Source organism: Dipteris shenzhenensis, chromosome 18 (assembly GCF_047967505.1).
Source record: "Dipteris shenzhenensis isolate YYH24624 ecotype China chromosome 18, Dip_SZ_1.0, whole genome shotgun sequence".
Taxonomy (NCBI): domain Eukaryota; kingdom Viridiplantae; phylum Streptophyta; class Polypodiopsida; order Gleicheniales; family Dipteridaceae; genus Dipteris; species Dipteris shenzhenensis.
In genome coordinates, this window is record NC_141613.1 from 25,843,667 (window position 1) to 25,858,687 (window position 15,021).

Consider the following 15,021-nt stretch of genomic DNA (forward strand, 5'->3'; position numbering starts at 1 on the left):
CTTTCAGAAAGTAGACCCAACAATATCTGCTGTAGTCGTCGATGAAGGTCAAGTAATAAAGTGAACCATTGATGCTGCGGGTCTGGGCATAACCCCATACATCTGTATGAATCAAATCAAGAATACCTCGTGCACGAGAGGTACTTCTGACAAAGTTGGTTCGCTTTTGTTTGCCGAAGCAACATGCTTCACAAACTTTTCCAAGAAACTGTCCCAATTGCCATATTTTGATTCCTGAGATCTAACAAGTACTTGAAGTTGACATGACAATATCTCTTGTGCCATTTTGCAGATAGTGGCATCTGTTGCATTTGAGCTGACATGGTATGCTTATCTGGTACTGTAGCTAGCATCCTGTATAAGCGTCCTTCCTTGACACCTTTTGCTACTAGCTGACCTCTTTTGGATTTGTCTCTGATAGTGCATTCATCACCGTCGAAGATGACTTTGTAGTTGTGTTCCGTCATTTGACCTACTGACAAAAGGTTCTTGCTAAGCTTCGGAACATAGAGCACATCTTTGACTAATCCTTTTATACCAGTGAAATTGTTCATAGGGATAACACCTGTCCCTTGAACCGGATTCGGTGTATTGTCTGCTGTGTAGATGACATTCTTTTGACCTTCTAATGGCTTCATTTCTGTGAACCATTCCTGGTGATTTGTCATATGAGATGATGCACTGCTGTCGATGTACCAAGGATCCTGTTCCACTTGGTCGACTTGATAGCTGAAATCCTCTTTGGGATTGAAATCAATGTGCATTGTATCAGTCTGATGCAATTGCTCACTTGCAAGAAACATATTTCCATGTTCAGTTGCAAAATGACTGTGACTAGAATGTCCACCACGATGATTTCCTCTTCCTCGGGAATTCCCTCGATTATTGCTGGATTGACCGCCTTGGTCGTACTGCTTCTTGCGGCAATCTCTTTCATAGTGTCCAAACTTGTGACAGGCATTGAATGTTTGACACATTGGTGGATGCATTCCCTCGTCCTTGGAATCTTCCTCGGTTGGAATGATTTCCTCTTTGCTGATTCTGATGTTGCTGAGGATGATGCTGATGCTGATGCTGATTTTGACTTTGTTGATGATGACCACTTTTCTGATATGATCTACCTCTGTTTCTGTCTTTGCCTTTGCTTCTATCTGAAGCTGTGAATGCCTGATCATTAGAATGACCTTTACGTGCTTGAATGGCCTGAGTCCTGAGTTCTTCACCAAGTAGAACTGACTGAAGTTCTTCCAGTGTTGGAATTTGCCGTTGGATGGCAATACTCTGGACTAGATTCTCATATCCTTCTCCTAGTCCATTCAGGATTACTTGAGCCATTTCTGCGGGATTCATAGTCTCTCCTGCTGCTGCAAGTTGATTGTTGTAGTCTTTGATGTGGAGTACATAAGCATGACCGGTTTCATTGCTATTGCGGAAACTCTGATTGATCTGGTTTCTCAGGGTGAGAATCCTGGATGTGTTCTTGGACTCGTAGAGAGCTGCGAACATATCCCATGCTTCTTTTGATGTCTTGACTGTGTTGAGCTGTCCTAGCATGACATCTTGCACATTCTGCTTGATCAGGTGATAGGCATACTTGTCTTTCTTATCCCATTCTACTTGAGCTCGGGCAATGGCAGGATCTGCTACTGGTGCGGAAACTGTTTGTGTAGATGTAGATCCCGATGTAGATCCCGTTGCTAGTACTGTGACAACAGATGGAGTAGAGCTACTGGTGGCTAGATCGGCCAATGGTCTAGGTATAGATCCATCGACATACTCCCATTTATCCTGAAGCACAAGAATGGTCTCCATTCGGTATTTCCATGTACCGTAATTGGAGTTGTCTAACTTAGCATATGCCTCCAGATTGAGGTTGCTAGTTGACATGGTGCAAACAATGTACTCAAAAAAGTGTCCTAAAAAACTCTGTATGAATCAACTGCAAATACACTGAAGATGCCAAGTGAAATTTTTGGACCGTCAGTGAAGATAGAACTGCAGTATATAAGATCTGATCTGTGTTACAGGGCTTGTGGCAATGATGTCGGGAATAGCCAAGAGGCTTTACAAGGCTAAAAATGATGTGCACGATGCCGTGAGATAGCCAAATAGGCTTTACAATGGTGGCATGTGTGTGTGAAATCAAGTGCTATCTGCCCACTGAATCAATCTCTGCAATGCCTCTGAACTTTGAAGTCTGCTCACTGAACTGATGAACGTAAGGTTTCAGGTAATGTAATGATGTGAAATCGGATGTGAGCGTATGGACTGACTGCGAGTAGGTACTAGTCGGGAATTTCGGGCATGGCTTAGATTGGCAACTTGGGGAATTCAAAGTGTCCCCTCTATGGCGATCTGGTCTACTCTGATCTAGATCTAAACCAACCGTCGATCGATGAAAGAGCATCAAATAATTCCTTTTCTTTTGTTCTTTTTAAGTGCTGGGTCAGATGCGTCGATGTAGAGGCAAATGTGCGTGAAGGAAGTGGTTTTGTCGGCGAGGCTCAAATGTGAGTGTAACTTGCGCCGAAATGTGCGCGTGATGTAATGAGCGCGTAGAGCACGAAAACCGTTTGCAGTCGGTAGAGACACCTAGAGAAAGGTAGAGTTTACTAGGCTTCCTAGCAGCCTTCACTTTTTCTTTACGTAGAGGAGGCATGATGGCTTGTTGGAACGTCTCAATAGATTCTATGTTAGGGTTTGAGCACTGCACATGGGAGGTTCCACGAGCATCCTAGCAAGTACCATGATGTTGGATCACGCTATGATTGTATTGCATCTAGAGTAGCTCCTAGCTGGATTTGTCACACATGGCAAAGGTTTAGCAAGCCGTAGTAGCTGACCGAGTGGGCGGCATGGGTAGCCGATACGATCCAATGGAGCAGTCAGAAGCTGCATACCCATGCCCTTTGATAGAGGCATGCTCTTCAACAGTGGGAGACAGCCTTCTATCGCCAATTATTTAAGTAAGAGGCGGAGTAACATCCAAATCTAATAGGCCTATAGACAGTGTGGGCGCAAGTTCTGACGATTGTCTGCAGCGCTTGAGTAGTCAACTACAGGCTCCATCATGAATGAGGAACTCTGGGAGGCCCTCAAAGCTCTCCCGCCTCAAAAGTGCCCAGGAGAGGATGGCTTGATCCCGCCTTCTTCCTCTGTTTATGGGAGTACATAGGCACTCCACTTCGTTTGGCTTGCCGGGAGATCTTTGTCTCGGCTCCTTACCACAATCCTTCAGCCAAGGTTGGATCTATCTGATCTTAAAGGTGGTATATCAAGCACTGGAGACCGATCACCTTGCTAGACAAGGCATACAAGATCTTGGCCAAGGGCTTCTTTTCATAGCAAAGGCATCAGGCTATTTTCTATGACCTCAGGCAATTGAATTGGCCTCACAGGGATGAGGTTGCCAGATCCGATAGGAGGAGCTGTTAGACTCAAATATCGCAAACAATACAGCCTTGTATGTGGAGGGATCAGCGGCGAGGCCTTATGCTATCAAGGGAGCCTTGGCTATCTATTCTGAGGCCTCTAGAGCCCGCATCAACAAGACCAAGTCTATTGGCTTCTTCATGAGGACCGAGGAGTTCTAGCAGGTTCGTGATTGGAGGGTTGATTTTGTCTTTCATTGGATCCGGCAAGAACAAACAACAAGATACCTTAGCTGCCAGGTGGACATGGGTATTTTAGTAGAGAAGCATATAGCCCCAGTTCTAAAGACCATTTGGCGCAAGCTCTTGTATTAGAGCTCAGGCCTAGTACATATCCTCTTGCTGGTGCTTTCAGATGGGGTGCATGGGGTAGTTGAGATAGTTGGTGCGCAATTTCCTTTGGGCAGGATTAGATAGCACACGAAATACCAGAGTCCGAGTGGCATGGCAGACACTTACATGTTGAACGCACACAAAGGCTTGGGCATCATCAATCCTTCGACGTAGAGCAGAGCCCTCTTGGGCAAGCTGGAGGTGTGTGGTCCCACCCTGAGAGCGGAGTTTTGGAAGCTCCTCCTTCAGTAGGGACTTCTTAGGAACACTCCTCACACAGGAGGATAGTGGCAGCAGCAATCTCACTTGTGGATTTTTTCAATAGGCCCCCTCATAGAGAAGAGCTCCCCTCTTATGAGGAGCCTCTTTAGGATCTAGCAGCGGTTGGCTGGGGGGCTCATTCAGGCCAGCCCTTCTTACAAGTCAATTATATGGCATCCCAGGTCTGAGACTCAGAAGGGCGCATGCTAGGCAAGCAGACTCACATTGCTTGGGTGCAGTGGGACATCGGTCTGGCTTGGGTGCAGTGGCACAATGGTCCGACCTGTTTTCCTTCGGTGTTTGCAAGCAACTCCCCAAAAACATTGAGATTAGGACGTAGGCTCTTTCACAAGTACACAGATAGCAGAGATTGACGCAACGATCCCCACCTCCAAGTGGGATAGACTACACATTCCTTGGGTCCCTCACAGCTGAGTCTAGGCGGCTCTCACAGACAGGGGTCCATCTTAGGGTTTGCTTTTTTCAGGAAACCATTGTTTCATTTCACCATAGGTTTCACAGGGTGGGGCCTTGAGGCCTATTGCAGCTTCAGACAAGAGGATGGTATGGACGAGGCCGCCGTGGATTGTTTGAAGTGGTAGCGGATCAGAGTATAGGCAAGGGATATGGCGCATAGATCCGGACACAATCTTGTCAACCCCGAGGGAGAAGTTTGGCATTTGTGGCTTTAGGAGGGATGACCATTCAGTGGGACCCGAGGGAGTGGTTCTGGCCAACTAGAGTAGGGCACTCGAGCTAGGTAGAGGTGTCCTCATACACGGCTCACGTCGGCTATTATCTTCAACCATAGGCAATAGCTTGGACACCCTCGAAGGAACACTATGGGGTTGAGCAAGAGGTTCCTCGGGGTGTCCGTCTCTCAAGGATAGCCTCATCTTTGGACTAGCATGAGACCACGAAAGATCTCCTATTTTCTGGTTGTTGGCTCATGGGGGTGGCCCTTGGCTAAAGCAAATGCAAGTAGATGGCAGATGCTTTTGCTGTTCTGCACAATACCCAACTTTCTATGGGGATGTCCTACAGCTCAAGGATTTGGCTAGCGACCTTTAGGATCATGGCCCACACATAGCGCATACATCGTGACTTCACTTAAGGGATGGTTGCATGGCTCATGTAGGGAGGGCACGCCTTCTCGATCGACCCAATCTCACTAGCGTAGAGGGTTCATGACCAACAAGTCTTCCGGTGAGGATGCATCGATGCCTACCCGTGCACACATAATGCCCTCACTAGAAGATAGTGTTTGGGACACGATATCCAATATCACTGCTAGAACATATGGGTCGCACGGTGCAGACAAGTGATGGGGGGTCAACATATCACTGCATTGGCTACCCTTGTGGCCATTTGGCATGACATTTTCTTTTACCTTGCGTGCCATCTGGGAGTGCAATACTCCAGGATTGAGAGCATTTTGTCAAGAGACTTGAGCGGTTCTGCAAGGCTTGTAGGTGTTTGCTACACCCTTTTCGTGGGAGACATCTGTTGGATGTATAGACCACCACCCTCGTTATTAGCCCCTATTCCAAAAACTTCTTAAGCAATGAGCTAGGTTCTCTAGGAAACAGGCTGGTTATTTTTTGACAGCCAATTGTATCTCTTGTACTTACCTTCGTTATCTCCGTTTGGCAGCTGAGTTGTACGGAGTTTTTCAATTATTAATAGAAGTTCTCGTTTTGTAAGAAAAGAAATATACAAAAGTTTAAAACTTATCTCAATAGTAAGCCCTTTTATGAAAATATCAATTGAATATAGCTTCAATGGTGATCACTTCTTTACTAGTTGAATATTGTGCAAAATGTCTTATTAGAGAAAATGTTAATATTTAGATAAAGGCCATTTGAATTTTACTTTCTTACATGATGCAACATTGGTGGCCCCTTTGCAATCGTTAAGGCAATCATTAGCTTATATTTGTTCTACCATGCAAGAGTTATGGATCCAAAAGTGAACGAATGTCCACTTGTGCATCTTTGGTCATCTATACTCATGGCCCAATTAGCATTGGTACTTGGAAGAAATTTAGACTTGCTACTATATCATATTCAAACCATAATCCCATGCGCCTTTTAAGTACTTGAGAATGCTTAATTACTTGAAGATGTGTTTTACTAGGATTTTACATAAATTGACGTGGAACACCAACTACATCCAGCAAGGTTATGATATGGATCTCTATTAGGTCTTATTATGAGCAACTTCAAATTAGACCCCATTGGAGTTGGGAGACTTTGTGATCATCAAATATGTATAATGATATGGATCTATATTAGTTGTGCTATTGTGAGAGACTTCAAATGAGACCCCAATGGAGTTGGAAACCAAGTACTCTCATGAAAATGAACATGCTACACTTTATGGCTGTATTTTCCCAATGTAAGCATCATGCCATTCCCATGTCTCTAAGTTTCAATGTAAAGAGAATAATGGAGGCCTCCAATGTGTTTTATATCAAATTTTGTAGTAAGCTTGACTTTTGAGTAGAAATTGTAATGATCAAATTATTGACATATTGAACAACAACAATGTCATGTTCTCTGTCTTTTTGAGTTTTGGAATAAGTTAACACTAGAACTTGTAATGATAAAATTACTTAAATATTGAACAACATCGTGATGTCTTCTTGTAGATAGAGTGATGAATCTAAATCTAATGGCTAAAGTCCCAAACATTGTGAACTCTAGTATTTCATGCTCTTGATGCCTGATTTAATTCCTATACAGATTTTTCAAATGCTCAAATTTCTTTTCTCAATGTTGACGATACAATTGTGTTATGTAGATTTCATTATCGAAGAAACCATTAGAAGTATCCATCTAACGTGTTAACCAACTAAAATGTGAACTTAAAGCAGTAGGAATTTTGTCTATTGTTATTTTTGCATGTGCTCTTATTTCATATATTCTTGTGCACATCCTTTTACAACTAATCTACTAATCCATCTAAAGTTAAGCTGATTGTAAGAGCTCATATACATCCATAGGCTTTCTAATGACCGTGTTTTTTTCTTATAAGGACACAAAACTATTTATGCATGCTTCTTAACATTCTACCCCCCAGCCCAATTGATCTTGGGACCTGACATGTGAATCTATGTACGATCCATTTTCGCTATCATAAAACTCCATAAAACATCAAAAAAAGTCTACGTTTTCCACATTTTGCCCATAGCAACTACAGATACAAGCACATGGGTACTTGTCCATGTGCACATGCGCACGTAGTACATTTATCTACCTACGCAGACACACACACACACATGTGATACAAAAAAACTGGAAATTGAAAACCACAGAGAGAAATAACACACACAAAATGATTTGAAGAGAAAAGCCACCTAGGTAAGCGGCAAAAAATAATAATCTGGTGCCTCTTGAAAGCCAGATATACCACAAAGACAAAGGACTTCAATTTTCCACATCTCAGAACTACAAGCATAGCCAGCGCTGCGATTCCCAGTTCAGAAACTTCTCTAGGATGACAACCTGATCATTGCAATTGCATCAGACCCACAAGCATGTATACATACAACGTCATGCAAAATTAGTTGAAATCTTGTATACAAATATAAGTCTAATGGAAGACGCAACGATTGCACTGAAGGTAGGTAGTACAAAAACATATCCTGATCTGATGGACTCATCATATGCATCCCCAAGACATTTGAAATTGATCCATTTAGAAGCATTTTCGGTGCACAATGGATGGACCAGACTCATCGTACTCGGACTTCGCAATCCACATCTGCATGACAAGCACCAACAGAATATAAGTATCACAGCAGGTAAAGAAGGTCAGAATGAAGAAATTTTCCTATGTCTAAGTAAATCTTATATGCCTGCAATAACAATGTTTAAACATAAAAGAAACAAATTTGCTGGAGCCCCAACAAACATGCATGCTTGCAGCTGTCAGAATACAATACCTGTTGGAATGTGCTCAAAGATGCCAAAATAGACCCTCCAATCCAGACACTGTATTTCCTCTCAGGAGGTGCCACCACCTTTATTTTCATGCTGCTGGGGGCAAGCGCAGTGATCTCCTTGCTCATGCGATCAGCAATGCCAGGGAACATGGTAGAGCCTCCACTGAGCACAATATTGCCGTATAAGTCCTTACGGATGTCCACATCGCACTTCATTATGGAGTTGTAGGTTGTCTCGTGTATGCCCGCAGATTCCATACCAATAAGAGATGGCTGGAACAAAACCTCGGGGCACCTGAAGCGCTCATCACCAATAGTAATAACCTGTCCATCAGGAAGCTCATAACTCTTTTCGAGGGAAGAGCTACTTTTAGCTGTCTCAAGCTCCTGCTCAAAATCCAAGGCAACGTATGCTAACTTCTCTTTCATGTCTCTGACAATTTCTCTTTCAGCTGTGGTGGTGAATGAATACCCACGTTCTGTAAGAATTTTCATGAGTGCATCAGTCAAATCACGACCTGCTAGATCAAGTCTAAGGATAGCATGTGGTAGTGAATAACCCTCATAAATGGGGACAGTGTGGGTGACACCATCACCAGAATCCAACACAATACCTGCATACATCCCAGAGAGCCTCCGTTAAAATTACTGAGACAGGAAAGTGTGAGCTATCATAAGCTCCCAATCAATTTACCCCAAAATCGCACAGCTAACTACAAGAAGAAGGTCAGTGACACTCAAAGGGATGAGGACCCACCGGTTGTCCTTCCACTAGCATATAGAGAGAGAACTGCCTGAATGGAAACGTACATGGCAGGCACATTGAATGTATCAAACATAATCTGAGTCATCTTCTCTCGATTCGCTTTGGGGTTAAGAGGAGCTTCAGTGAGCAGGACAGGATGCTCTTCAGGAGCAACACGAAGCTCATTATAAAAAGTATGGTGCCAAATTTTCTCCATGTCATCCCAATTGGTTACAATACCATGCTCGATAGGATACTTCAAGGTGAGGATCCCCCGCTTTGATTGCGCTTCGTCACCAACATAGGCATCTTTTTGGCCCATACCAACCATGACACCAGTGTGTCGAGGACGGCCTACAATACTGGGGAACACAGCTCGGGGAGCATCGTCTCCAGCAAAGCCAGCCTATTCAAAAGCAAAAAAGGCTTGCAAAAGTTAAAAAGTTACAAATTCCAGTCTCAAATATAAACAAGAGAGAGCTCTAGTGCAAGAACGCTGATCTATGCCCTGGATTCATTGTCTTTAATGCAATATTGCATATGGTACCAGTGCAGAGCCTGCAGATACAATACCTTGACCATACCAGATCCATTATCACAGACGAGAGGTTGAACTTCCTCTGCGTCCCCCATTATCTATTAAATGGTTTACAAACTGCAAGAACCAAAGACATTCATTCATGAGACAAGTGCGCATCAAATAGCTTGCACCAAGTTGAGGAGCTTTGATAACATGATCTGATATTGCTCAGCAGATGCACGCTTCAATAGAGAACTATTTGTTTTATCCAAGAGTAAATGGCCATCAGCAACAATGAAAGACAGAAATACAGCAATCAAGATCCCAGCCAAAAGAAACTTATCACGATCCAAGTAACAGAACTCAAGTCAGCAACCAATCGGCAGAAATTCAATAAAAACGCTTGAAACATTGAGAGGCCCAAAGCTAACATTTAAGACAAGCCGCTATACACAGGGAAACCTTGGGAAGGGGATGAGATCAATATAAACAGTTATATTATTGCTACTAAGCATTGCTGAGTGACAGATGGAGTCCAGCTATCATGCGACCACTAGTACGCAAAGAAACTTGGAAGGCCTACTGTCGCGCAATCCAAATACAAGAATCAACTGACCACGCAGCAGATCAGACGTGAGCCTCATAACATAAGCCTGCGATCCGTTAAGAACGATCGAAGTATCCAATAGAGCAACGACAGATGTCAGAAGGTCGATCTAAAACTTATCCAGAGTGATAAAGCAGCGTAAGAATGAAAAATCCGACAAAAGAGACATGCGCGCGGTGTGGGCCGAAGCGGACACGTTCCTTGACTCCAAGAACCAAACAGAGGAGATAAAGATGAAGATGTATGCAAAAGGACCGAATCGGGGAGCTAAGACGGAAGCGAGCTGAATCTAAACAGGAGGAAACCAAATGAAGGGGGAGGGATAAAGAAAAGAGGGAGGAGGAAGGGAAATACCAGGAAAGGGGAGGCCGATCTGATGGAAAGAGGCTGCTGCGTGAAGCCGAAGCTGGCTATGGCGATGGAGAAGAAGACGAGTCTTCAGAGAGAGAGAGAGAGAAGAAATGAGTCCCAACTGATATTAAAAGGCCCAAAATGAGCCACCCGCAAAAATAAACGGTTCGCAATCAGGTCCTCCCTTCACTAATCGCACCCCATTTTCAACCCGTCCTAAAAAGTTCGCTTCCTGGAATCTTGCAGGCCCCTCCCCGCCGTCGATCTCCTCCCATCCTCACCGTCCGTTTTTTTTTTCCCTTTCCCCCCTTTTTAAATTGGGCATCTTTCGATTCCCTTTTCATTTTCTTTTATCGGGCAATTTTCTCCAAAATAAAAAACCTAAGATTTTCTCAATTTTTAATTATATTTTAGCTAAAACATCTCTACATTCTCAAGAAAAAGCTTCAACATTTTGAAACAAAATGTTTTTGAATGTCACCTTTCATTCGATTTTTACATTCAAATTCGATTTTATTGTATGGCTATCTCCCACCCTTATCTGAGCTGAATTGGTCCTCCCTAGTGAAATCACATCTTCTCTTATGAGTAACCTTATCAATCACATTATCCCGATGTCATCAACCCCGCCTTGTCCGTCCATGGCCTCCTCCACCTCATTCTATCGTGCCTCTCTCTCTTTGTCATCATTCTCCATTCGTACTCTACCCTATCCACATCTCATGCTCCCACAATACTTTTGGATCCCCACCTTCCTCCCTTTACTCAATATTGCTCCAATGTTTGTTGGCAATGCTATGTAAAGCGATGAACTGATCCAAAATATGCATGTCATTTTATTATTTATTTTCTTTATGTCTTCTTTTACATGATATTCTTCAAATCTCAGAGGTGGAGGACACTCTTTCTCAATATGATGGAAACGGGTATGGGAAAAGATGATTCTAGTTGTTTAATAGGATGTAATAGCTATACTTATTGATTCTGTTTATATTATGTCACGTTTTCAATTTGCATGAAGACCATTCTGCACATCAATTGGCAAGGGACAGGAAGAGCACATTGCATCGACACACTAGGTATGACTTTCCAGAATCCTTGTCTTTGGCCATTGCAGCCTTCTAGTTAAATATGTGATACCATTTTGTTAATAGGTCCCCCCAATTGAAAAGAATTCCAAAACGTATTAATTATTGGAGTAGCGGGAAAGACAAGCGGAGCAAGTAAAGAGTAGAGTAATATATCCTCTATTTATGAGGGGAGAGGCCCATCTCCTCTTATTATGATTAAAAACCTTTGCTTTATTTCTTTCACAATATCTTCATGTAGCCTAGTGGAAAGGCCCTACCCCCCTTTGCATAGAATTTTGAAGCTCTCTCTTTGACCTTAAATAGGCTATCTCCCTCTTTTATCTAAAAAATCAAGAATCGCATTTTTTTATTTGCAGCAGAAGCGAAATTATATTAAGGAAATGAAAATTTAAAGAAAAAAGACAGCATGAGCGAATGTGCAAGCCTTAAAGCTAGCAAAGATAGATTTTCTCCAAAAACTTGTGGCTGAAGTAATTGAGTAGAACTAGAATTCCTAACTGAGCCACCTACTGAAAGTGAGACAAGAGCTTTTGGCATATCAGTTTAGTATTCCTTTGGAATTCAACAAGACATTAATTAATGGAAAAAGTAGGAGGGTAGGGGTGGAAAGACAAGGGCAGGATAATGAGTACGTCCCTCTATTTAGGAGAAGAGGACCCCCCCCACTTTTATTTATGATGATGAGAATTTATATCCTTATACTCTCTTCTTACACAATTTATCTTCATGGAGCCTTGTAGTAGGATGTTGAGAGTACCTAATGGAGGTTTTAAGTTCACGCTCCCCCCTTTGTATGAAATTTCGAAGCTACCTCTTTGGTCTTAAGTTAGTCAAGGTACTCAATTGAATTTCTCAATTGAAGAATAAATGTCTTTTCTCCTTAGCTTAAGTTATAAGCATGAAATAATTAGTTGAGTTATATGCACGGAATAATTTGTTGATATTAAGGCCTTTAGAATAGGTAGACTAGAAGTGTAGATGAAAAACACCATTAGGGGTTATGTACCATTAGATATGTGATCTTATATAGGTCAATATGTGACAATGACCATAAAGAGGATCAATGCCTTTTAATGGAAGTTCTTTATTTTCTTTTAAAAAAAATAAAGGGGGGACTTTGTTGTAATTGAAGAAAAAGACAAAGCAGATCACACTCACCAACCCAATTTCTTAGAAACACACAAAGCCCAGCAAAACCTTATATACATGTCATAGCCGCATCACTTTGCTTATAATAAATTCTAAAATTTTAAAATTTTTTGAGAAAGAATAACATAATATATGAAAGTACAATCAATCACTCTTGAGCATAAAATTATAGGTCTAAATCATAATATATGCCTTTATATCACATATTTCAGGGATACACACAAGCACTCCCCATTGCCACAATTTTTTAAGGGTCAAACATTGAACTAGAGAACATGCAAAAAGGATTGCTATATAAGTAGCTTGAAGAAGTGAACTCCATTAACAAATCAAACTAGTAATATGTACATAGTAGCTAATGTGAATAAGTATGCTCTGCCTTTACTTGTTGATTTTGATACTTGGGCCTTGATCAATATTTCACATAACCCATTGCTAAATCTCAAAGGTAAGATATTGAAGATGAAGGATATTATTTTTCCCAGATGCTTGAATGTCCACATGGTGAAAGAGAGGCAGACAAAGCACATTTGTGATATAAGATAATGAAGATATACCAAATAACTTGATATGAAGAAGAATGTGAATACTTATGAATTAGCTTGATTTGTAAAATTAAGGCTACCTATGTGTGAGTTCATATTATTGAGCATACTAGGAAGGACAATGTGGATAAGTCCATGTCAATTTGAGATATCAACAGTAGCTTGGCTATATGTGGCTATGAATAAACACTGGGATCTTCAATGCTTTATAAATTTCAATTGCTTATGGACGATTGGAGTTGACATGAAAAGAGTCACATGCTAATGTAAGAGGAAGGAAGATAAATTCATATTGTCCTTTAGAAAATGCCTTGTGGGCTAGGGTGGGATCCTAGATAAGGTGTGGTGTTTCAATATTATAATAGTGTTGTGTGCAATAAGAGAGGTCAAGAGATTTTTAAAAGGAAGTATAAGAAATTATAGAGTCCGAACATGAAGCGAGGCATAGAGATAGCATACTATTGATGCTTTTTTTTTTTCAAACAAACCTTCCAAATAATATTAAGGGTGGGTCAGTCCCAAAAAGACTCATTACCAAAATGAGGTCAAATAAAAGGGCAGAGCCCTAGGCCTACACTAGGACAGCCTTATCATATTACTTTAAAACAATACTATCCCAATATCATTCAGAAAATGGCTGACCTGAGGGTGGGTATCTTCTATTATCTTTGTTATGTCCACCAGGGCACACCTAGCTGACTTCAATACCATAAGTTCTCTGAAGCTGAGACCGAGATTTTCATGAAAAGCCAATTGATTTCTGATGTACAAGATGGCATAACAAACTGCCCCTCTCAGAAAGGGCCAACATGCTTGGAGAGTTGTAGGATAACCATGTGCATCTCCTAGTATCGCTAGCTTCTAGTTATTGGCTATATGGAACGAAGCCATCAAACCAGTTGACCTGATTGCAGACTCAAGTCTTAACCAGACCCGCCTCAAAATGGGACAATTCCAAATTAGGTGGTGGATGTATTCCACTGCTTTCCCACAAAGAGCACATAGCGGATTAATTTGAAGCGTCCTTGCCAACTTAGCTCTTACAAATAGCCACTGGTAATTTCCCAAAGGATGAAACTAAATTTACCGACGAGACCCTTAATCTAGATTTCCTTAAGTCTTATGCGCCACCAGCTTAGAGCATGTTGTAGGCCCCGCCTTTTGTTTAGATCCAACCCCGTTGACTTTCCCTCCATCAGCAATATTAAGGAATGCCAAATATTGACCATTGCACTGAGTAGCCTTACTCCACCAAATACATTCATTGAAACCTACATCACCTTTTAGTCCTCCAACCCCTTTCCACGCACTACATCCGATGACCAATTTCCATGCATTTACCAGACCAGAAAATATGTCAGAACCATAAACTTTGACATGAAAATCCAAGAACATGCGCTCGTATCACTTAAGGTTCTTCCAAGATCCTACTTTGGAACTGCACCCACTTTTTAGAAACCAATGGGTGAGTATAGTCGAGGGGGCCTGCAAAAGTCAAGGTAGTCATTTACTGATTAATGAGGCATTTTTGATAGCAGCATCCGGGATTCCCAAACCACTACCTTGCTTAGGCGCTTTTAATATTTCCCATGGAATATAATGTGTCTGTCTCTTGCCATTCTCTTCTGTACATAAGAATGCACAAAACAATTTTTCAATTTCGTGCCATTGAGAGGATTTAAAGTGCCAAACTAATGCTATGTAAGTCAACCGCTGTGGTGGTCTTGAGCTCTCTCACCGAAGCTCCATCATAGCCAAAATTTTGTCAGCAATCAGTCTCTTTTGACTTATTTTAACCACCCAATCATGTACTAGAACAAACACTAATGCTTGCATTTTGTGTTGTTTATCTTTATAAGAAGCTTAAGCCATAAAACATGCATGACTCACCCAAATCACCTTTGAATGGCATCAAACTCAAATAACTTTGTCTCTATATGTGGATCAAGTGCCTACCAAGCCGTTTCTCAAATGAAGCTCGCAGAAGAAGTTATCATCCTTGATGATTTCAAGCTGCTTACATTCCATCCTTCAGTTTTCTT

At 41.8% G+C, this 15,021-nt stretch overlaps 1 protein-coding gene across 1 annotated transcript; it reads right to left on the reverse strand.

Annotated features, from left to right (window-relative positions):
• Nucleotides 1-7,568: 7,568 nt before the first annotated feature.
• On the reverse strand, nt 7,569-10,303 carry LOC147891008 (actin-like). The gene is made up of 5 exons (XM_087389514.1): nt 10,198-10,303; nt 9,290-9,371; nt 8,729-9,122; nt 7,972-8,585; nt 7,569-7,790 (listed from the first exon to the last, which is right to left on the reverse strand). Exons 2-5 carry the CDS (start codon nt 9,347-9,349, stop codon nt 7,725-7,727), a joined length of 1,134 nt encoding a protein of 377 aa, XP_087245640.1. The 5' UTR covers nt 9,350-9,371; nt 10,198-10,303; the 3' UTR covers nt 7,569-7,724.
• Between the last annotated feature and the right edge of the window lie 4,718 nt (nt 10,304-15,021).